Here is a 24,943-nt window from a genome sequence, read left to right on the forward strand (position 1 = left end):
TTATCACATTAAATTTGACATGACTGGTATATACACAGAGCTCCACCCATCGTTCGTTCTCGGATACTAATTAATGAGTTTCTTTTTAGCAGACGACGACATTAAATTGTCCTTGTATAAAAACGGTGGGAGAGAAAGAGTCAGGGAAAAAACGGGATTGTTCGATTATATGATACGAGAAGTAGGGGGTTGAATATAAGGGAAGAAGGTACGTAGAGATAAGACAGTGACCTCGGAGATAGTGTCTACGGATCTCAGAATACTCGACGAAATTTTCCCTGCTAGTAAGAGAAAAGCTTTTTAAAAACGTGCCTCCTGAGAGTTCTCTTTGTTCGCGTTATAAAAATTATATACGTAGAAGCAATAAAAACGTGAAAGGAGAGTCATTTTGTAAGGTAATAAGAAATCTTCAGTTTTCTTATTTCATTGATCGAAGAAATTAGATGTTTGTTTGTAATATTTAAAACTACATTATTTTTGTCAAAATTTTATAAAGTCTTCTAAAGAAATTAGAAAGAAAAAGAAACATTTGTATCGAATATTTAGTCACGTTGTCGTGAACAAATATACATGCGTTAACTTTTCGCTTTCTTGTGATATAAACAATTGCAATTAATCTTGTCTTAGATCGCAACGTTGATATAATCGAATAAATGTTATAGTTTTAAATATTACTAATTTCGAATATTATTAATATTATTAATTCATAAAAAAGAATTAGAAAATATATAAGATATTCTTCTATCCTTCGAATAGATCGGCGCATTAATCGAATCAATATAGTTCTTAACGGAAAGACTTTTAAAGTCTACAATATGAGGAAATATAAATATTATCCGATATTTTAATAATTATATTATGAACGTATAATGGTAAAATAATAATAAAGAAATTTTATAAGGAACAATGATCGAAGCTTTTACAGATATTAAAAAGAAATTGGAAGTATGGAGAAGTAAACGTATCCATGATTCGTCTCCAATTTTCAATTTGCGTGGCGGGTCCAGTTTCAGCCATTCGCTAAAGGAGAGAGCAAATGAACGTACGAATTGAAAAACGTCGGTATTTCGAGCATGTCATTGACGTGCATTCGATCGTTTCGTCGATGAGAGAGAAAGATAGAGAGAAAGATAAAAGAAGAGAGAGAGAGAGAGAGAGAGAGAGAGAGAGAGAATGAGAGAGAGAGAATATTCTCTTGGCTTTCTCACTTCGATTCGAACGAATGATATTGCCTTCTCTCTTCTTTTACCTCTTTCCTACTTCATGATTATTTCCAACGAATTTCGCGTCTAGTCGGAGCCATTGTGTTTTCGATTAAAAGAGCGTTCATAAGCGCAAAGAATTAAAATGCTTTTCACGCGAGCGAATAGAGATTTACGTAATCACTGAACATGCTTTCGATCGCCGTTACTGAAACTTTTCGAATTACGTTGAAATGAAAATATGTGAAATATCACCATAGTATAGTCGTGTTAATATTCACGTCGACGATTTTCATAATCTTATTTTTCTAAACACTCGTTAATAACTTTTCATATATCCGACTATACCCCATTGGAATACGAAAAGTTCTATTTGATTTCTTTATAGAAGGTGCAAAGCGTTGCTTCGTTAAAATTTCTGGTTTAGTCGAATCTCTCATAGAAATTTCGTACGAACTCGAAAGTGGTCAACTTATTTGCAACGTACATAGATATATCGTGGAATACAGGTGAGATGTAGAGTAGAAATTCGGAGAATTCGTTGTTCCGGAATTTGACCATTAATTCAACATTCCCTACGGCTCTTCGATAATAAATTTTCGTTAAAATCATTGTATTAATTGCTATTGGCCGTGTAATTCTCCATAAATTCAATTCACGATTTAGAATACGAATGAGATCAACTCGGGACATGGTAATGCCTAATTATACTCCAAAGTGAAAGTATTTTTTCTTTTGACGAATTATATGAACGAATTAGCATAGAAATGAATGAGAGAATAATTTTCGAGATATATTAGTTAGCCTAACGCAAAAGAAAAAAGATCTTCTTTGTAAAAATTTGCAGTATCGTTTTATTTGTTGAAAAAAAAAGGAAAGAAAAGAAAAAAGAAAGAAAAAATCGTTTCAAGGGAAGAAGCACGAATAAGGTATAAATAAGGGGCTCGTCCGGTTCATAATCGGACGATCAAAAAAGTCTCTTCGAATCTTTCGCTCTTATGACAGTATACTACTGACTGTTCGTGACTACTTCGCCCGTATCTTGTACGCCTGCGATAGGACTTGATTGCGAGAGGAGCATGTGAAACTAGAAGGAAAGAAAGAAAGAAAAAGAAAGAGAGAAAGAAATAGAAAAAGAAAGAGAAATAAAATAAACGAGATAGAAAGATAGATGGAGAAAAAGAAAGATAAATAGAGTGAGAGAAAGAGATGGAGAAAGTTTAAGAGAAATATATATATATATATAGAGAGAGAGAGAGAGAGAGGGAGGGAGAGAGTAAGGAAAAATATATGTAGAGAAAGAAAGAGAGAGAGAGAGAGAGAGAGAGAGAGAGAGAGAGAGAGAGAGAGAGATAAATGGAAAGAGAAAAATAGAGAAAGAGAGAGAGAGACACACATATACACAAATAAGGTAGAGTGAGTCTAGGGATGGATAGCGGTAGAAAGAGACGGAGAGAGGGGGTTGAGTGAGCGAGAGAGAAGGGGGATGAGAGGAAAGTAGTAGTCGGTAGTCAGTCGGCGGGCGAACACCGCGTGCGACGCATCGTATTCGCTCTTACATCGCGTTTTCGCCCTTCGTAGATCTTTGACAACGTGATCTTCGCGTTCCGACAGAGTGCAACACGTGTGATATTACTTTTTTTTCTTTTTCGAAGTGAGGAAGTGCGAATACGAATGACGATAATTCGAAGGCACGTTTTATATTTGATTTATTTTTTTTCTTCTCTTATCTTTTATTTCTTTTTCTTTTTTTCTTTTTCTTTTCCATTTTATCTCTCTCTTCGTAGATCGACGTTCGAATCGAATTGAAAAGGTGTCCCTTAGTCCTACCTTTCGAACGAGCAAATTTTTCTTTTTTTTTTATTTTTCGTATTTAAATGAATTCTATCGTTTGGATATCTTTGTCTCTCTTTCTCTTACCTCGCCTTAAGAAGAGCATGTAATAATATTGCGTGCCGGAGGAGCAAAGCAAGCATGCACCGGTCTAAGCGTAATTCGCGATAGAACCTCGTTCGTGGCAGCGATCTGGACCGATGCACGCCGGAGACAAAAATATCTTAGAAAAATCTCGGCGTTGGGCCAAGTGGCCTCGAGAAGGAGGCATACTCTTCGCTATAAGCGAGTCTTTGATAAGATTATTTAGAAGGAGACTTTTGCTATCTTGGACGAGTAGAATGTGAAAGGTGATAGATAGCAGAGAAAGAAGAAAGTTGTAAATAGATAGAGAAAGATAGATATAGAACACACACAGACAAATACATTTTAACGATTTACGATACTTCGCACGACGTATTCTTCGAGAATTCTTTTTATTATTATCTATTTTAATTTCGTATAAATTTTAATTGCGTATAAATATTTCAAAAAACGAATTGTAATTTGTTTGAAAAAGACAAAGCTACGTCTTCGTTGAAACGACGAAAGACTCGTCGACGATTCTCGATAAAGGGGAAGGGTTTGTTCGTTTGTTCGTTCGTTCGTTCGTTCGTTCGTTCGTTCATTCAAGCTCAAGCATTTTATCACCCTAGTGGATTTATAGAACGTGAGAATCATGGTGATAGTAAATCACAGAACGCGGGAGAAAGTTGCTACGATTTATGTGGTTATTGTGCTTTACGATTTGGTCGTGACGTTCTCACTGAAAAGAAATCCCAACGTGGATCGTAAAAATTGTGTACGTGATTTCAAAGGTTTGTTTTGTTAACCCTAACAATATTATGAGCCACGTTGGAATATAAATGTCTCAAAGTAAACTTCTATAATAGTCCGTGGTAGGTAGGTAGATGACTGAATAAATTTTCGTTATTCTATTCAGGGAGTGAATATATTGATAAAACGTATTCTCAAGTACGAAAGTTTACATTATTAACTTGACAAAGTAAACAATTACATATTTCCGTGTACATATCTTAAATTTTATAAACGCCTCACGTTTTCTTTCAAAATAGAAACGTGCGAATGAACGAGTTTTCATCCGCGAGAACTTTCATAAGTTTTTCTCTCGTTTCTTTTCTTCTCTTTCGTTTTTCTTTTTCTTTTTTTCTCTCTCTCTCTCTCTTTTTTCTTTTCTCTAATTTTTTGATATTAAGACTTCTCCTATCAAATAAATGAAGACTAGATAGTACGTTATTCGTAAAATTAAGAAAAAGCTCTGGCTGTTGCTCGGATATGTCACGAGAGATGAGAATACCGATAGAAATGGTGCTACTACGTGCGTGGAAAGCAAAAGAACGGATGTATAAAAGAGATAGAGAAAGGAATAGAGACGGATAGAAACATTGAGAGAAAGCAATAGAAATAGAGTCGTACGCCTATTCGAACGAATTGTTTGCTTTAAACGGGACGACTTTTCCTTGTGATTATGCGCGTTTAAACGTACCTGTCAACGAGATGAACGAGAGAAGTGAGAGGAAAAAATACAGATGGAAAATGTAGAAAGACGTGAGATAGAATGGTTTAGAGAGAAAGAGAGAGAGAGAGACAAAGAAAGAGAATTCATAGTGACAGAGGCCGGACCATTGCTGGAGTCGTTTCTTGTCACCGACGAACCTCCGACTCGTTTTTATCCTTTATCTCAGATTTGTCGACGTTGCTTGCGACTAAAGGACCCTCTTTCTACTCCCCGCCCTGTTTTTTATCTTTCTCATTGGTGAAAATAAAATGTATTCACGAGACAAACATAAACGCTGACTATTTTCCAGAGCAAACTGTCTTTATATATATCTCTCTTTTTCTTTCTTTTTTTCTTTCTATTTCTCTCTCTCTCTCTCTCTCTCTCTCATTGTCTCTCTTTTTCTCTCCCTCTCTGTGTTTTTCTCTCTTTATTTTTTTCTTGTTTTATAATCATGATAGAAAACGTAGGGACAGTAAGCTGAGAATTAGCTTGGAATATCTCATTAATAGTATCGTTTAGGATTATACGCGTATTTGATTTTCTTTTCGAAAAATTACCGAATTATTGTACCACGTTGAACGTATTAAAGCTGACGTTCTCGAAGCTTACGTTGATATCTTTAATGAATGAGTTTGATGAAAACAATAGGAAGACAGCAACTATAATAATCAAATAATACAATAAATATAAGAAATAATAGTAATAATAATAATAATAATAATAATAATAATAACAATATTAATAATAATAATTATAATACTTACAAAAGGATAGATCAAAATGATATGATGATATAAGAATATGCACTTGAAAGTCTTATATTTGTTTGTATAAATAATAAATTTAGATTGTAATTGTGTAAAAATAATAATAACGATACAATGATCAAATGAAAATCTTCAATGATATATCAAAAATTATTTCTTAATATGTATTTTCAGTTTAACTAATTTAAAGTGCATTGAAATCGTTCGTTTGCCATTAGGAACGTTTGCTCATTAAGGTTACTCAACGTTAATACGTTCGTATTTCTCGTTCTTCTTCCTCGCTCTAGGGTGTATCCTTGTTCGTTCATTAGACTCGTCTTAACTCTCGTTAGTTTTGTTCAGACAAGTTCTGAAGGAAACCCAGAGGTCTGAAAGTTACTAAATAGGTACATTTCAAAGCCTGGACAAATTCGTGCATAATATTGTTCCTTTCGAAAATTTTGCAAGGAAGTTGGAGGACCGAACATCTTAGGAAAAAAAGAGAAAGATAATAGAGAGAGAGAGAGAGAGAGAGAGAGAGAGAGAGAGAGAGAACGGGAGATAATTTTACAACAAGACATAGGAATAGACCGAGAGTCGAAGAGATAACTCGTCGAACGAATGGTTTATCGGTTTTCAATTTAGCCAGCCGCACTTTAACACTTTCCTTTGCGACACAGCATGATTATCTGGCGTGTACGTGTTTCTAAGCATACATCTGAACGTGAGCACATATACACAGAATAGTTCGAAAATTAACAATCAATTGTTGCGAGACACTTTTTAGCTTTCTTTAAATGCTCAATGATTCATGAATTATTGCTCTAACATAGATTCATTCGAGAGTTATAAGATCGATAAAAAATTATTATATTACTCATTGATATATATATATATTATTATTATTATAAAATTAATAAATATATTGAAAGAATGTATAGAATAATGCAGAATATATTATTTAAATTATATTATTATTATTATAATTGTTAATATATTGGTAAAATGTAAAACAGTTTTAAATTAATAATTATGAATCACGAACATAAAATTTGTGATGGGAAGAGATAAAGTTTTAAGAAGATCTTCTTTTTACTTGTTTTACTTAATCATTTTTTGTATTTGTTTGGATCTATTAAAACGAGATATCTTATATAGACTTTGCTTGTTAACACAGTCTTAGTCTAACTTATTCACTATCGATTATTTTTAAACATTTTTTCAACTATTCTTAACTAAGATTAAATAAGCGCGTTAAAATGATTCATCTCAAAAGTTCACGTTAATATTTTATTAATATTCTGCATTTTATCGTAGAAATTATTCTATAATCTTTATCTTTTCTTTTATTTTGTATTCTTCTTTTTTTATTCTTTTTTTAATTTTATCCGTTTCACTCGATCATTGTCCAGAACAAAGTTCACATATTATATCTAACTCAATCCGATTTTCCTCTCTCTCTCTGTCTCTCTCTCTCTTTCGAATCGACATTTCTCATTCGAAAGAGTCGCATAGTTTCCGGCATTTTTTCTTCATGATCGGATCTACAAATCGACGCACGTCGCGAACGGGGTACATCGGTTCGAACGTCGCACAGTAAATTATTTTTTGCTTCGTTATCTCGTCATTTTTCTCCCTCTCCCTCTCTTTCTCTCAATCTTTCTCTCTCTCTCTCTCTCTCTCTCTCTCTCTCTCTCTCTCTCTCTCTCCCTCTCTCTTTCTCTCTGTCTGGTGGTAGTCGCGATACCACAATCCCTAAAATATTTATGCGCATAGATATCGCTATCACGTGCGTCGGATCGTACGCTCAATACGAGAGAACACATAGAATCGATAATATCACGTTCGTTCGAACGTCTAGCAACGTGACGTGTCGAGCTCGAAAATATACATAAATAGGATGTGTACCAACAAATTCAGTGTTCTTTCAAAGTCAGAAAGAACGTAAGATTCTTAGAAGTATCTCCTCGATTGTTGTTGACTATTATTACGTTCAAATACGATCAAAGATATAGAAAAAAGAAAAAAAGAAAGGAACGTACCAAAACAAAACAAACGAAAGAAGATATAAACAACATTCAGTGCCTATGAGAGTGAGTCATAAGTTCGAGAGATAATAGTGAGAGAAGAATTTTGGTGTCAGTGTGAAAATTGAGTTCAGTAAGAATCCATCGGTTCGTGTGTGCGGAATAGTATGTGTAGTGTTTTCGTCAATCATTTCTTTTTCTATTGCTTTTAATTAAGTCGTTATCTTTAACGTGGCTAGGATCGTGAATTCCGTCGTCGATCCGCTCGGCGGAACGGACGCGAATCGTCGAGCGATAAATGAATGTTGTTACGCCGGCTAGTCGTGATCGTGACGGTGAAGAAGAAGAAGAAGAAGAAGAAGAAGAAGAAGAAGAAGAAGAAGAAGAAGAAGAAGAAGAAGAAGAAGAAGAAGAAGAAAAAGAAGAAGTAGGAGAAGAAGAAAAAGAAGAAGTAGGAGAAGAAGAAAAAGAAAAAGTCAAGGCACGTTAGCATCACTCGATTTAAATTCATAAATGTGCGAGAGGAGGAGCCCACAATGGTGGCTCGAGTCCCGCAACAAGTTCTACTGCTACTCGTACTCGGTAAGTGGAACCAGAATTCCCTTCTTCTCTAAATTTAGGCCTCTCGCCCGGGTTACCACGATCGTTCAGCAACACCTTGACAATACAACGAAAGTCTACGATTTTACTAGTTTATTCAAGGGAACTTTATCAAATTTATATGTATTGCTTTTTATATATTCTTTATACAAATATGGTCATTGAAATAGGGAAGAGCATTTAGAAGAACGCATTACAAAGAATACTAATTACCATTTTCGTCAAATATTTACGAGTTGTGTATATTCGTTTTCTGTGAAATGTACACAAAAATAATAAAGCAAAAAGAATATGCGCTACATAAACGAAAAGGTAAAATTCAAAGCCATTTCAATATATATATATATATATATATACATCAACGATCTTGTTATTTTTTTATTGAAACAGAAAGATTCTGTACAGTGGTCATATACACGATACGTTTATTTTAATAGCATTTATATATATGTATATATATATACGTATATATATATATATATATATATATATACTTATTTATATCTAAAGATGTTTTTAAGATTTCATAGTCCAAATATGTACGCTCATACTGCTTGGATAAATTTTACTTTACGTCAGTTATAATTGTAATTTTCTTGTGCTAATGAAAAACACAAAGCAGGACCAAGCTTACCGAAGAAAGACAATGTAATTTACAAGGAAATTGTAATTCGAGTACTGTTACGTTGCTCTCATGTTAAAACGCATGAAAGCTCACATTTCTAGTTTCTACGTACGTTTTTCTGTTTCCCTATATTCTTTTCTTTCTCTCTCTCTCTCTCTCTCTCTTTCTTGCATTTTTTCTTTCTTTTTCTTTTTATCTTTGTCTTGAAAAAAGAGAAGAAAAAAGAAGAAAGAGAGAGAAAAAGAGAGATAAGAAAAAAATAGGGAGAACCGACGGTATAATCCGGTACTCTTGGAATTCTTGTTTCCGTCACACTTTTCATCACACGCCCTTGATCTCGTTTCCGGAAAAAGATTTCGAACTTCGTGTTATTTCCTGATTGCTCTTCTCTCAATCGTTTTAAAAATCAATGTCGAAAGAGAAATACCGTTTTTTCGAAATCATCTTGTTAATTTTTCTTTTTTCTTTTTCTTTTTCTTTCCATCAATTTTTCATTTTTCTTCTTTCCCTCTACGAAGCGAAACTTCATTTCTTTTTATATTTTCTCTTTTTCTCTTCACGAAACGAGACCGCTTTTATCTATAAATATTTCAAAAGATAAAGAACCGTCGATCCGAATCTTCGAAATGCAATAACGCGAAAGTAATAGTGGAAGTTTAATTAACCAGCCTCTCATGACAAGGGTAGAAATGAATAAAGTTTCGTCAAAGAACGATGGCGAGAAGGTGTAGAAAGACCGACGTTTAAGGAGAACAAGAAAGGAACCTGTAGTTTCGTTCGTGATAATCAAACGGAGCGAGTAGTGAGTAGCTGTCTCTAGTCAGACGTTCCAAAGAGTTCGATCATGCGTAATGATAACCCCTCGAACGCAATACAAAGTGAGTACCAATAGCAATTAGAGTCTAACTTTCTTAGGACTTACGCTGTATAATTAGTATTTACAATATTTACTTACTTTCTGTAATGTTTGACCATATAGTAAATCGTTTCATTAATGAAATACAATCTGGTAAAATTGATTAATTTATATTTTTATTGAATGATTCTTACGTTGAAAATATGTTTTTTATCTTCGAAGAAGTTTATTTGTTTTTATTTATATTACAAATTATATTCAAAGTTTTCTGATTTGATTATATATATATATATATATATATATATATATATATATATTTATTATAAACAGTATATATATGTATATGTATATATATATATATATATATATATATATATATGTGTGTGTATACTTTTGAAGACTTTCGTAAATCAGAATAGCAAGTAATATTTTATATCTAAGCGAAATTTGATTTATTTCGATCTCTAAAGAGAACATCGGTTTATCGTCTGTAAGAGAGATATAGTACTTAAAAAGAATATATAAAGTAGAGAGTTATATATATATATATATACATACACATGTACACATTTATAAATATAAAATATTATATATTTATACCGTAACTGTTACGCGAAACGAGTAGCAGATAAAAGTATCGAAGAAACGAAAAAAACAAGAACTAAAAGAAAAGAAGAAAATAACAGAAGCGAGGGATGATTAGTCCAATTTTATAGTTATCGTTGTTTTTCCAAACGATCATTCCTTCACTACTTTATAAACATGAGAACTGAGAAATGCTATGTCGTCAAAGAATATCACGTGAAAATTTCTACTGCTCCATTTCACAGAGTTCATATAATTCCGTGATATAAAAGGTAGTGAATAGATTGGTGAAGGAGAAATAGCGGAAAAGGGAGGTTAAAAAAGCCTCTCGCTTTCCTTTTATGCATTCGAAACGACGTCTTTTAACTCGGTAGGCAAATATTTAGGTAATAATTATATAGAAAAACGTGATAGAAATTGTTTATTATTATTAATAGTAATAATAATAAAAAAAAAAATAATAATAACAACAACAACAACGATTGTTATAGATACTCTAATTATTTGTTTATAGAATATTCGAATAGTTTATATATACTTAATGACAATAACTATGTTAAATATAAAGAGTAAAGAGTGATCATTGTATCGAAATGCGATAGTATTCCGCATCATTAATTGTCTGTACGGATTCGATAAACAATTCGGTGCAGCCGCTTTGGCCAATTTGTGGGTTTACGATCTGGCGTCAGTTTTCGTTCGATAGCTCGATTAAACGGTTTATCGACGCGCGAATGGCACATTATTTTCATGAAAAGCGACTTTTCCGCCTGGTTATGTCATGTTTTACGTGAATATTATTTGTTATTAAAGATGCGTTATCTGATGTCACATTCGCGATAGTTGATCGTAGTAAATCTATTTTAACGTTTACAACAGTAGCATACTCGGTGCTCTTGTTCGAATCTATTTTGTAATATGTAATACGATGCTAAATTAGTTGATTAGTTTAAAAAAAAATTAAATAAAAAGAAAATATAATATGATAAAAAGCAAGGGAAAATATTAAAACGATCAATTCGAACTGTTCCCGATCTAAACGTAATGAAAAGTTCCAATATACAATATTATAAATGGTTCGATCGAATAACAAACAATGTTCCGATCTTTCGACTTGCACTGATACTCGAAAATACATTATTGTGTGTACAGATTCTATAGATTTCATGAATTTTATGAATACATCTTCGAACGCAATATGTAAATTACTGCGCAACGTTGCTCATCGATATGTGTCACATACGAAAATACTAATTTTCGATTAAATTGACAAACGCATCCGCAAGAAGATAGAAACTGATAGGAAATGCTTCATAAATTATTTTCCATATTCATACTTTTTATATTATATGCAAGATAAATAATTCAAACATGTATATAAATCTCTCTCTCTCTCTCTCTTTCTCTCTGCCTCTCTCTCTCTCTTTCTCTCTGCCTCTCTCTCTCTCTTTTTCTTTTTCTTCCTCTATTTTTATAGATTATAAGTAGTAGTTTCCAAAATGGATCTAATAAGAAAATAGCAAACTCGAAAATGGTAGATCGATCAAATTTTAACGTTAATCGATCACGAGACAGCACTTTCTCAAGATGATCGTACGTTTTAGAAGTCTCCTTTGAAGATTCAACAGTTTTCGTGATGCAGAGGACGGCCATTAGTCAACCGTCGAGACGGAAACATCGATACGCTTTCGTCCGATCATGGAGAATGTGCATACGGTTTCAGCCGCATCGTTAATACGTTCGGAAACACTCGATAAACGAGGCTACATCGTTCGCCGCAGCCACGCGTGCTGATCGACTTTGGCCAATTTGCGGATTATACCGTAGCTTCGGTCGTTTCAATCGGACAGCAAGCTGCTCAATATTGCAATCGTACTTCTCTTCCATCACCAAAAGCTCCTCTACGATCTAGAATTTAGGGAAAGCTTAGATTATTGAGCTTTGACAAATTTAAATACTTATGCATTCCGTGAAACGTTTTAATAAATTTCAGGTAATATAGAATTTTCATTACGTTTCTAACAGAATTTTACTTTTTAATTCTCATTAATGTATAAATACAATTTTTATCAATGCGTTACATTTTCGAGATAATGTTGTACCTTTTTTTTTACAATTTCATGAATTCATTGTCAAGCGTATATTAAGAGTAGATATATATATATATATATATATATATATATATATATAGAATATTAAAATTTATATATATATATATATATATATATATATATATATATACAGAGAGAGTGAGAGAGAAAGAGAGAAAGAGAGAGAAAAAGAGAAAATTTCTTTTTTGAAAATGTATGAAAGTTTTAACGAAAAAAATAAAAAGAGAAAAATCTCGTCAGCAACGAAATTACATTCGTTCTTTCATAGATGAAATCCACCATTTACGATACTTTTGAAAGTCATAAGCCGTTTTTACCTTTTCCTGCATTTCTCTCTCTCTCTCTCCTTCTCCATTACTCTATCTGTCTCTCTCTCTCTCTCTCTCTCTCTCCCCTTCTCCATTACTCTATCTATCTATCTCTCTCTCTCTCTCTCTCGTTTCCTAACTAAGGATATCCTTCTGTTCGAATCATACCAAGTAAGTGCATTATCGGTTAGAAGTTTCGTTAGTGCTTTGCACTACCATCTCCAGCGGAAGTTGTATCTCGTTGGTTGGTTCTCGCTTCAATTTTGCATCTCTATCGTTTACGATAAAGATAGAAAAAGAAAGAAAGAGAGAGAGAGAGAGAGAGAGAGAGAGAGAGAGAGAGAGAGAGAGAGAGAGAGAGAGAGAGTGAGTGAGTGAGAAAAAGAAGCGTTAGAGAATCTCAACGTAACGATATCGAACATTTTTTCTTTTTCTTTTTCTTAGAAAATGCTCGATCTCGTCGACTTACTTTGTTCAACAAGAACGGAACTTTTCCCTCGCGAAAAGTTCACCGTCCGTATCGTCTTATTTCGCGATTTAACCGTCTCGAAATCGGAGCTTTCGGTTTCGAAACTTTCAATCTCCGCGATTACATTAAATCCAAGCGATTCCAAAAGATCTTTACACGATATCTTGCTCTTTTACGAGTTGTCTATTCCGAAAGGTTTTCCCAATATGGTCAAATATTACTAGCGATATTATACAAGAAAACGTAAATATCATAGTATCGATTCGAATAGAGTGAGAGGAAGAAAGAGTACATATTTAAGATTTTAATTCTATCATTTTATTCTTTCAAACAAATATAGACCGACGAATGAACTATTACATCCAAGGTCTTATACTTATATTAACGCCTTTCAAGGTACAACGATCTTTAACTCTTAATGCTATTAATATTCTTGAGCTTGCTCTAATGCCAAGAGTAAGGTCTGAAATATACAAGGCAGTCTATTTTAAAGTAACCAACCGATTAAACGTTGAGAAACGTATTCTCTCTCTCTCTCTCTCTCTTTCTCCCTCACTTTCTCTATCTATCTATCTATCTATCTATTTCCATCTCACTCTCGAAGTTTCTAATTTCCACGTAGAAAAGTGGAACGATAATCGACACGAAAATGAAACATTCAACATAGAAACGTATACCCAGTGGTACACTAAAGAGACTCACGTGATTTCGCGACTTGTGTAAAACGCTTAACGAAATTGCGATCGCTCGTGGCTCATCAGTTGCAGACGATACGTTGGCAAAAACGTAAAACAATTTTATCATTGTGATTTCCCACGGTGGAGATGTGTATACAGAGGATAAAAAAAAAACAGAACAAAAATAAAAATAAAAAAGAAAAAGAATAAACATGTAATCTTATATTTCAGGAGAGTTTCAAGTTAAATCAAGCAACGAATTATTTTATTTCATTAAGAGACTTTAAGTACACAGAAAACTCTCGTTTCTTATTTCGTTGTCTTGTGATCTTTCTCTCTCTCTCTCTCTCTCTCTCTCTCTCTCTCTCTCTCTCTCTCTCTCTCTCTCTCTCTCTCTCTCTCTCTCCTCTCTCTCTCTCTCTCTCTCTCTCTCTCTCTCTCTCTCTCTCTCTCTCTCTCTTACTCTCCATTTCTCTCTTGAAGTTGAGTATTAGATCCATCGTACGATGGTTAGGAAGCAATCAAATTACGATGAGATGAGTCGTGAGAGTTCATCATATTCTTGTTAAGCTGGCTTAAGCTGCTAAGACAACTTCCGTCTATCTCTCATCCTCTATCTCTTCTATTTCTATCTATATCTTTTTATATCTATCTATCTATCTGACTCTTTTATTACTCTTCTCTTTCCTCGATCATCGGTTATTCCTTTCTTTAACGTTCATTCTTATGATTTTCTAAGTAATAAAACGAGCAGTAAGGAAACACTTACGATAAGTACAATTTTTATAATCACGCTACTTAATATTTTTCTCTATGTATATTGTTTAGTATTATAATATGTCTGATATACGCATTCTATTAGTTCTGAATTTTATAAAGAGAATAATGAAAAGAATGATGATTTATACAAATATATATATATTTTTTTTAAATTAATAAAAATATAAAAATATAAAACGAAAACTAAACAAAATGTAAATGTTAAATTAAAAAAAGAAATATAAGAAAAGCAATACATCGAATCGTTAATGAACACAGTAAAATTCTTCTTTAACATTTTGAGATACTTTAAGATAAATTAAACATCAAGTGTCTAATCGTATTAGTAGTTTCATTAATTTGAACTACTTCAAGGAGATCGCTTCTTTAATATCTGATATATATATATATATATATATATATATATATATATATATATCGATGTTCTCGTCAGAGCTTCTGGTTGTTCATAAATATTCTTTTTTAAATATCCTAATTAACATTTACACAATGTTATGAATAATAATCAAGTATATATATATACATAAATTAAAATTAATTATACAGTTTTCTAAGCCTAAAAGATCCTTGTTTTTCGAAATTTCATGTTGGATTATTATAGTCGTATGCCAGGTACATTGGTCAAACTGTTTAAAATGTCAACAGATGTGGCTAACGCTAATTACTCAGTACATAACAGCCGGCGACCACAATACAGCCCTATCGAAAATTACGAGTTTAGCACGCTCTCTCTCTCTCTCTCTCTCTCTCTGTTTAATGCAAAACGAACTAACTGCATGAACTTTATACATATAGGTATACAATTATATACATATACATGTACATATGTACATGACCTACGTACGTATATAGTTGTACATAGGTATATAAGTATACACCTGTATACCTATATTATTAGGAAGCACGTTTAAATTCGGTATGTTATTCGGAAACATTTAATAAGTTTCCCTCACTTCATCATCATAATTATCAAAAACTCGTTAAAATTTCGAACATCCTCGGGTGTTACTCGATCGAACTCAAATTAAATTATTGACTTGAAGTTATGTTATTCGTGTATTCGAATTCTATATATAATATATAATACAATATTATTATCAGACGATATTTGCAAGATAATGAAAAAAAATGTAAAGGGATATCTATGAAAAGAAAGAAAATGGAGAGAAGGAAAATAAGGAAGAAAAAAAGCAAAAGAAAAAGTCGAGAAGAGCTCGTAAAAGTAGCTCGTCGTTATTTTTAGCCTTATATATCCAGTTCTCGATGTCGACCAAGAGAAGAGAATATTATGGCCTGTAAAACTTTTCTCCCTTTTTCGTAGGTAATTTTATTCGAGAAAGGAGTCATTTCGTGGCCGGAGAAGAGCCACCATCGAACAGAGAAGAGACGTCTACGGCCTTGTTCGATATCGTCATTGACATCGTAATCGAGCTGAAACTTTCTGACGACTTTTCTTTCTGTTGACATTTTTTCTTTCTTTTCCTTTTCTTTTTTGCTTCTTCTGTTATTTTGCCCTCCCTCAGTACAAACAGACACGTGAATGGCATCTTATTTTTCTCATGACGCCCAACGTCCTCTAAAGATTTCAATACGATGGAAGGTAAATCTTTTCGAAAGAAAAAGATCGCGAGTTATGTACGATGTATATAGTCCAGATATACATATATGGTAATAACACATTTACAATGCACATTCCTGAAATACGAACGGAGTAAAGGACGACTCGACCTCGGTTTTAAAATCTGAGATAACGTGCCTAGAGAGAAGAACAGGATTGTCTGACCGTAAAGGAATGTAATTCCTTTTGGTTAGCCCGGAAGCAATTACATGGAAAGAGTGAAAAAGAGAAAAGGAAGTTAGTTAGGATGGGATGTCTTGCCATGTTAATTCCTGTATTCGCTGTGGTTTACCATGAAAATCACTAGTTAATCTCTAAGAACAAATTTTACGAGTACTTTCCTTGTACTTTTTTGTATTGCGTTTTACTTTTTAAGTTTTTTAATAGATTAGATTTTTAATTTTATAATATAGATAATATATAAAGCTACGATCTTTTCTAAGAGTATATAAGTATCATTTATTGGAATTTAAGATATTGTTTCAGAAAGAAAATCTATCCTGAAAGAGATGGTAAATTATTATTATTAATTTCTTTCTTTTTCTTGGTAGTAAATACGAGTATATAAAAAAATGCTGCGAAAGTAATCGAACGATGCTGAAAGTAATATAAATAATACTTATCGAAAAAATTTATTTCTGTTATATGGACAAACGCTCTCGATTGAAAAACGTTGAAATTGTAATATATATAAGCTGTCATTCGTTAAAACCATTTTGTTACTGACCTGAATACTATGAAAAATAAATAGTTGAATAAAAATGAGGTTCGATCTTCAATCGAACTAAATTTTTATAAAACGTCGAATTTACATCTAATAGTTTTCAAAGGTAATGGCTTATATAGTAATCGAAATAATACAGTATAGGTTTTTAATCAGAGCGAAAAGCGATCTTTAAGACTCTAAAACTGATTCTATTAAGACCACAAAAGAATTCAACGAATCGGAACGAAATTGAAATCATTCCGGAACGTAAGAGGAAACGATTTCCTTCTGAAATATCTTATCTAAATCCACGAAGTAGTTTTTCAATAGGTTCTGTAGCTAACGTAGTGAGAAATTCGGAATTCCGATAACGTGGCATCGGCAACAGATCAAACTCAAATTAATAGGCCGAATGTCGATGTCGTTCGATGTCGTTTTGTTCGACGCTGTCGTTTCCCTGCGAATCGTTTTCGAGCCGGTAGTGCTCGACATTTTTGGCCGATTGCACGATGGTCCTTTCGTTGCGAACGTCCTTCGTGGTTTCACGATTGCACATCGGTAAACGTGATATTTTTTATTTTTTTATTTCTTTTTTCTCCATGCGAAAAAGTATCCAACGACCGGGTATACTATTTCGATCGATAGAAAATTTCACGCTTTGTTAAAATAATTGTGTGTGAAGTTACTAAATATGATTATACGTAGACACGTGTGAACTTAAACGATATAAAAAAATATAAATTACAATTATTATTACATATATTAATAATAAATATATGTAACTATTTATATATAATATTTAAATGAGAGCATACGTTCAACTTTTACAAGAATTAAATAGAACGTTGAATGTAACACGGATAAAAGTTTCGGGAAGAAGGAATAGTTGTTTTAACTGCATAACCGAAGTTGTAAGGGAAAATTTCAGTTCAGATCTACTCGCGAAGCAATTTCAAAGAAATATGGGGGAAAGGGAGAGAGAGAGAGAGAGAGAGAGAGAGAAAGGTTAAGGCTCGCGGTGTTCATAAATAGCAGTGTATAAGAGTACCGAAAGTGGATTTTCTAGGCTAGACCTTTTGAAAAATGAAGCTTTTGTAAACATCTCTGAAGGTCGACGTGAGCTCTCGAGTCTTTTTTATACTTTTAAGTTCTTAAAGCATCATCTTTATTTGATGTGAGAATAAAAATAGACTCGACTGTCACGAATTTACTTACACGTTAAATATATAGAAATGCTTTTTCGATTTTCAATTTTTAGTCAATACTTCGATTATCAATATTGTCGGTTTAAAACAATACAATGTCGTTTTATCGTTCTTTTATTTACTTTACATACCTTGAGTCTTTCATTCTCAGTGAATAATGCATCTCTTTATCGTTTCTGTTTTGTGTTACAAAAGGACAAGCAGGTAAACGAGCTAGCAAGCATAACGTCATTCTAACGCTTAATGTTGCCAGAGGCTTTCTCTGCATTGCTAACCTTAGACATCTAGTTCGCACTCTACGCTTTTAAATCCCTTGCTTTCTCTTCAATTCATACCCATTGTGTTGCTATGCTCATATCTTTTGTATTTTGCATATACTATAAATCAAAAATTGACAATAAAAAGTCTCGTTTTTGGACAAATAGTTTTTTTTTTTATATTATTATAAGTATCTCTGTAAGTATGTAAATTCTCTTATAGAGACTTATAATTATCGATAAGAAAATCTAAAATATATACTCAAATTTGATTCGCTCAAATTTTCCGAACTCGTTTTCGTTCATTGTTTTTTTTTCTTTTTTTTAATTTGTCAAATAACTTTTAATCTTTTATCTACTTTCAAATGGAACGTTCGACTGATTGGTTTTCAGAGATCTGAAATCAATGGAATGCGAATATATACATACATACATATATACATACATACATACATACATACATACATACATATATATATATATATATATATATATATATATATATATATATCTGTTCGAGTTGGTTTTACATTTCTATTGCACTTTATATCCCGATCGAATTATAATTTAATAATTCGGCAAAGTTCGTATTACATGATTTAACATACCACTCGCTCGTGAATTTCCGATATTGGGGAAATAATTTAAGCGTTGAAACTAATCGCACGTGAAACGTATCTAATGCTCGAACACTTCTATTTAATCGTAATCGTTACATCTGTGAACGATTGTAGTGGAGACATTTTTTATTAAAATATAAATATATTCAAAAGAGAAATAACCAATACACACATGCACCCATATATTCATTCTATAAAAGAATGTATATGTATGTAAAAATATATATATGTACATGTGTATGTACATTCGACAAAAAGAAAAGATATTTTTGGTGACTATGCCATTCACGAGATAATTGCATCGCGTTAATGAGATTGTTATCATTCAAATAGCAATAATAATATTGCGAATTCGAGCGAACTTCGAACAAAAAAAAAGAATAAAAAGAAAAAGGCAACAAGCGCTACTTGGAACGCTCAGAAATGAGCGCATCTATTTTCAGACGACGACGTTGCGTTTATGAAGCCGACCGATTAATCATCAGGCCGACAGGACCATTTACATCGGCCGACGATATAGAAATAATTCTTTTTATTTCACGATTTCGCGAGAATTCTTTCGAGTCATAAATGGTAAAAAGGTTGAATAAAAAAATTCTTTTATTGTCGTGTCATGGAAAAAATTTCTATTGATTTCATTGATTATTTTTTGAACATTTGAAGAATTTGATATCAGAAATATTACGATTCTCGTATCTTTATATAAAAGTGTAATCAGTGAAATGAATCGAAAATGCATATACGTTTATTCAAGCGATTAAGAATGTAACCTTTAAAGAAAAAAAAGAAAAAAAAATAGAGCACAAACTATCGAATCAAATCAATTAGTCTATCTATGTAGATATCAGTTTTGGATATTTATTAAAAATAGTTAAAATAGTTGCGAAACTCTCTCAATAAAGCAGTCGTGTTCAAGTCAATAAATCACTTCAAAATTTACGAGACTCGAACGTATTCATTGCTCATGTTGGAAATCCGTTCATCGAGAATTATTATCAGAGACTAGAGAGCCGTCGCGCTTATTGAGAAAACGCAGAGCGATTTCCGGCAGGTCAGAGGCACGTTTCCGGCCAACAAACTCGTGTACACACGTTTGGTCTAAAACGTTGTTCGCTCGAACTTCTCTGTTATCGTTTTAAATATATGTATATAGATACCTATATAGATACGTGTATACACGTGTTATATGTAGATTACATTCATATATAGGTCCACACGATTGTGTAAAATCGGACAGTCGGTGTAACAGACCGTGGAATTGTAATCGTTTCATCCCCCTACGCTCTCAACGCGATGCTATTGTTCCTTTTACGAATTTCAACCCTCGAAGCCCGTCGCGAGAAAGTGACGCTTAATCTACACTCATAGATCGCGTTCTCTCATCTCTTTCTCTTCTCGTCTAGACCAAAACACGCAGATGCTGTCGACGCTATCACAAATTGCTCGTGACACGACACAGAAAAAGGGAAAGAAATATCAAGGGACCGTTTAACCTGATATTCCAATTTATCTCACGATTTATTCTTCAAATTGGAGGTCGTTGTAAGTACAATGGAAAGAACGTATTTTTAGTTTGTACAACTTTTTCCATCTTTGTCTTTTTTCATTTACATACTTATATCATTTGGAATAGAAAAATATATTAAAATGTATTAATTTATTATAGGTATATTGTTCACTTTCTATATTATTATTATTGTCATTATTATTGTCAGTATTATTATTATAGCCACACATTACTTAGTTTTTTACAAATACAAGGGTATTTAAAAAAAAGTAAAAGCATTATTCTTACCACAAGATGTCGTCAACATCGCGAATGAAGTTGTTTAATAAAATTCACTAGAGTCGCAAGATCGTTTGTCGTGACCCGACATTATAATTTACACGACTGCTTTGTTCGCGTCTCGACGGAGCGCATTATCGTTTCGTCTCGTCAACTTGGGCAAACTTTCTTCTTTCTCTCTCTCTTTCTCTTCCTCTTTCTTTTTCTTTTTCTCTTTCTCTTTCTCTTTCTCTTTCTCTTTCTCTTTCTCTTTCCATGTCTCTTTCTATTTCTATTTCTCTTTCTCTGTTTCTTTCTTTTATGTATAAAATATGTTTATAGCGCTAATAAGAAATAATTCAAGACGATGCTGATATCTTGTTGTTTGAAACAAGAACATGATACGAGATAGCAGAACGAAAAATAATTCTCATATTCGGAGATAATTTTCAACAGAAAACCGAGGAACATTTATCATTTCCTCTTCGTTTCGCTTTATCGCACGACTTAATTCGTAGTATCTAATTTCACGATCGATGAACACGCTCTAGTATTGGATAGTATAAATTTCCTTTAACGAGATGGTAACCGCCGTTTTCGCGAAACTTAATGAGCAATCGATCGTGTTTCTACTCGTTGAAAAGTCGTTAGAAAGATCGATTAATAAAAAATCGTCTAATTATCATTAAGTCGTTATTAATACAAAACGAATTCTTTTTGAAACGGGATCTTTAAAATTTATTAATAATTAAATTATTAATAATCAACTAGTAAATGTATAACTAATGGAAAGTTAAATAAATGTGGGTGTTATAAATTATTGTAGATTAAACTTGTCATTGTTTTTAGAGACTTAAGGCACTAACATGTATCTGATCTACGCTCAGCCATTTTCTCATCTGAACTTCGGGGAGTCTGTTTTCTCGGTAAACACGTCTTAATAAACGTTTTCACCTCCCCTAAAGAAGATGTAGAAGACATCCGATGCTTCTTCGAAGTCACTCGCTTGTAAATATAAACAATGGATCTTTTAAACTAACCTCGTTGAGTAACCACTTTGCTTTGAGCTCTCTTTCTCTCTTTCTCTCTCTCTTTCTTTCTCTCTCTCTCTCTCTCTCTCTCTCTCTTTTTCCTTCTTTCTCTTTCTCTTTCTGTCTGTCTCTTTATTTTGCTCATTTTCTTTTTCTATATTTCTCTCTTCTTTTTTCTTCTGAAGTCGTTCTAAAGTGATATTAGAGAAAATGAGATTTTGAAACAAGTGAAAGCAATACCAAGAGTATTTCCATTCGATGGAACGCAAGAATTTCAAATTCTGTTTTTATTCTAAAAAACAATAGAACGAAATAGAGAACTGTAATTTAGAGGGAAGACGCGTAATGTTCTAGGAGGATTACGTCAGGCTTGGAATTTATTCGATACATTTTTCTTCTCTCTCGATATGTAAAACACGAGAGAGAGAGAGAGAGAGAGAGAGAGAGAGAGAGAGAGAGAGAAAGAGAGAGAGGATAAGTAGAAGATCGTCGCAGCATCCTCTCTACTTGATTTACCGCAAGTTCGCATTCTCGAAAGTGCCACACTTACGAAGAGTAAGATAGCTCAGGGTCTCTGACTACGCGATATAGTCTAGAAAGGACTGATACTAGTAGAATTCAACATGTATCGTGACTACGATGAAGGAATTTGGAGAATTCGCTTTCATTCACTTTAGCGTTCGTGATATGAACGATAAAAGGGTTGTAGATAGCAAGAAATATCGTATGAAAAATGCTTGTAATTTATTTTAACCTGATAATCAAAAAAACATTCACTGTGTGTGAATGTAAAAGTATGAAATATATTTTAATTAAAAATAAAATGACTTAGAACAAAAAAAGAGCTATAAACGAGTTGATCAATCGTTAAAAAATAAATTGTAAGCTATTCAGATATTTTCTTTATAGTAATTCGTATGGTTTAAATGTTAACTAATAGCAGAGTTCGTGCTAGTTAATCGATTATTCCAGCTTAATGACCGTTTCCTTTTACGAAAGATCTCAAATAAAATAAATCTCTAACGAATTTCAAAACATATATACATACATAGTTATATGTAGAAAAGACGAAGCGCATTATAATTGACTTATAATTTAAATTGTGCTATTACCATGATTAATACAATCACGGTTATAGACAGTACAATATATCAAAAAATAAGAAAGCAGATCATTTATCATTATTAACCTCATACATAAAATGAATTTTACCAAATATAATAATTCAATTAATCTTTATTTTCTCCGACAGTTTTTTCATAAATATGTATAAACTTTATGTAGAACATTGGGAAAAATCTTTTAATATTATTGATTTTTTTTTTAAGATTACGTTGATTGTGAGTAATAATAATAATAATTAAGTATAGAATTTAGAAGTGCAAGAGACACGTTGCAGATGAAGTATCTTCCATCCTTCTTAAACGTTTCTCTGACTCTCAAAGAAGTAAGATGGTGAAAGCTTTTGCGGTTGAATAGGCTACAGATGAAAAGAAATCGAGAAAACTATCGTAGTCATTGCGCCTTGGCATTTCCATAAAGACGCTCAGAATCCAAAAGATATTTTTGCTAAATAATAATCGAAAAAAAGAAAAAAAAGTTGAAAGGATATATACCGCTCGTCGATGAAAATAAAAAAGAAAGGATCCTATTGATCTTCGTGCTATTAACCTATTTTGTTTCACTATCACGTCTATACTTATTTTATTTTTAATATGTATAGATATATCCATATGTTATTATTATTTTTGCATTATCACGGTACTTTATCGATGAACTTTATTTCTTTTTGTTTTATTTAATAGACGGCCATGTAATATGGACAATATCATTACGAAAAAAAAAGAAACGAGAAGAAACATACAATAATTGATAATAATTAGAAGCAAAACAAGTAAAGAAAAGATTTATCTTTTTTCTGAATGAAGAAATAAAATATAACATAGAAGAAAAAGTGTTACAATGTACCACTTTCGGTATATTCGGAGAAACTTTCAAGTGGCTCCACACGATTACTGCTCTTTGCAGCTTTCGCGATGAAACCCTGTACTGGTCTCTCCCTCTCTCTGTTTTTCTCTCTTTTTCTGTCTCCTTCTCTTTTTTCTCTTTTTCTCTTTCTTCTACTCTCTCTCTCTCTCTCTCTCTCTCTCTCTCTCTCTCTCTCTCTCTCTCTCTCTCTCTCTCTCTCTTTCTCTCTCTGTCTGTCTCTCTCTCTTTCTTCCTCTTTTTTCTTTCTTCTACTCTCTCTCTTTCTCTTCCTCCTCCCTTTTTTTTTCATATGGTTGAATATTTTTCATGCGCAATATATTTTATGCTCGATACATTTTTACCGCTCTCTTTACGGACGTCTCTCTTTCTAGGTGTATTGATTTTAACGTGAAATTTGTTGGAACGCATCGCTTAACAATGAGCTTCGTTTTTTTTTTATTTTACGGATATACGCATCTAGATATATGTGTATCATGAAATCCGTTGAAAATGGAATTATAATTTGTTACCAACGCTCATCGTATTTCGTATAAATGATTATACGACTGAGATATAACGATATTGTTATACCGATCAAATTTTACAATAAAATAAAAATAATCAGTAGAATAAAATGTATCGTTGAGCTCTGATAAAAATTGAAATGATTTTATGTTAACTGATAAATGTTATATGATAGTGATACTATGATATCGATGATTGTAATAATTGTTTTTTATAAAAAAGAAAAAAGAAAACGGAAACTTTACAAAACATAATGATAAAAATGATATAATTTGTTGTATTGTTTATAAAAAGAAACAGAGGGGGAGAAAAAGAAAAAGAGAGAGAGGGAGAGAGAGAGAGAAAGAAAGAGAAATAACAATACGACAAAATTTGTATTCGAAAAAGGCTGGCTTTCTAGCGATAGAGAAGACAAAAGATCACGACTCATAGTGAGTAAGTCAGGAAAAGAGGCAGAAAACAAAAAAAAAGAAACTAAAGGGAAATCGTAAACGAACTTTTTGTTTCTCTCTCTCTTCTCTCTCTTCTCTCTCTCTCTCTCTCTCTCTCTCTCTCTCTCTCTCTCTCTCTCCCTCTATCTTTTCCGATTCGAAAGGCAAAGCTCGTTGAATCTAAGCTCCATGCCGGGGATTGCAATCTCTTCTAGAATAGGTTAAAGCACGGCTTCGATTTCGAATTCAATAGGCTAGATTCCACGATCTAAAAAGGGAAAAATAAAATAAGCTTAAGCAATAAGATTAGATAATATGGAGTGTGCGTGCATGTGTTGTGTATGACATAGACAGATAAAGAGAGAGAGAGAGAGAGAGAGAGAGAGAGAGAGAGAGAGAGAGAGAGAGAGAGAGAGAGAGAGAGAGAGAAAGAGAGG

At 32.8% G+C, this 24,943-nt stretch overlaps 1 protein-coding gene across 3 annotated transcripts in view; it reads left to right on the top strand.

The window, feature by feature from the left end:
- Positions 1–2,536: 2,536 nt before the first annotated feature.
- Positions 2,537–24,943, top strand: part of LOC127063365 (uncharacterized) — a 107,711-nt gene continuing 85,304 nt past the window's right edge. For 2 of the 3 annotated variants that reach the window (XM_050993087.1, XM_050993086.1), the window contains exon 1: positions 6,473–7,951. Coding sequence is in view for 2 of the 3 variants with exons in the window: in XM_050993086.1 (XP_050849043.1) it covers positions 7,906–7,951 (46 nt within the window). In the remaining variant the exon portion in view is untranslated. Of the gene's footprint in view, positions 3,893–6,472; positions 7,952–20,189; positions 20,329–24,943 lie in introns of those variants that run through there. The other variant, XM_050993085.1, reaches the window with a different exon arrangement.

Source organism: Vespula vulgaris, chromosome 4, assembly GCF_905475345.1.
Source record: "Vespula vulgaris chromosome 4, iyVesVulg1.1, whole genome shotgun sequence".
NCBI classification, from domain to species: Eukaryota; Metazoa; Arthropoda; class Insecta; order Hymenoptera; family Vespidae; genus Vespula; species Vespula vulgaris.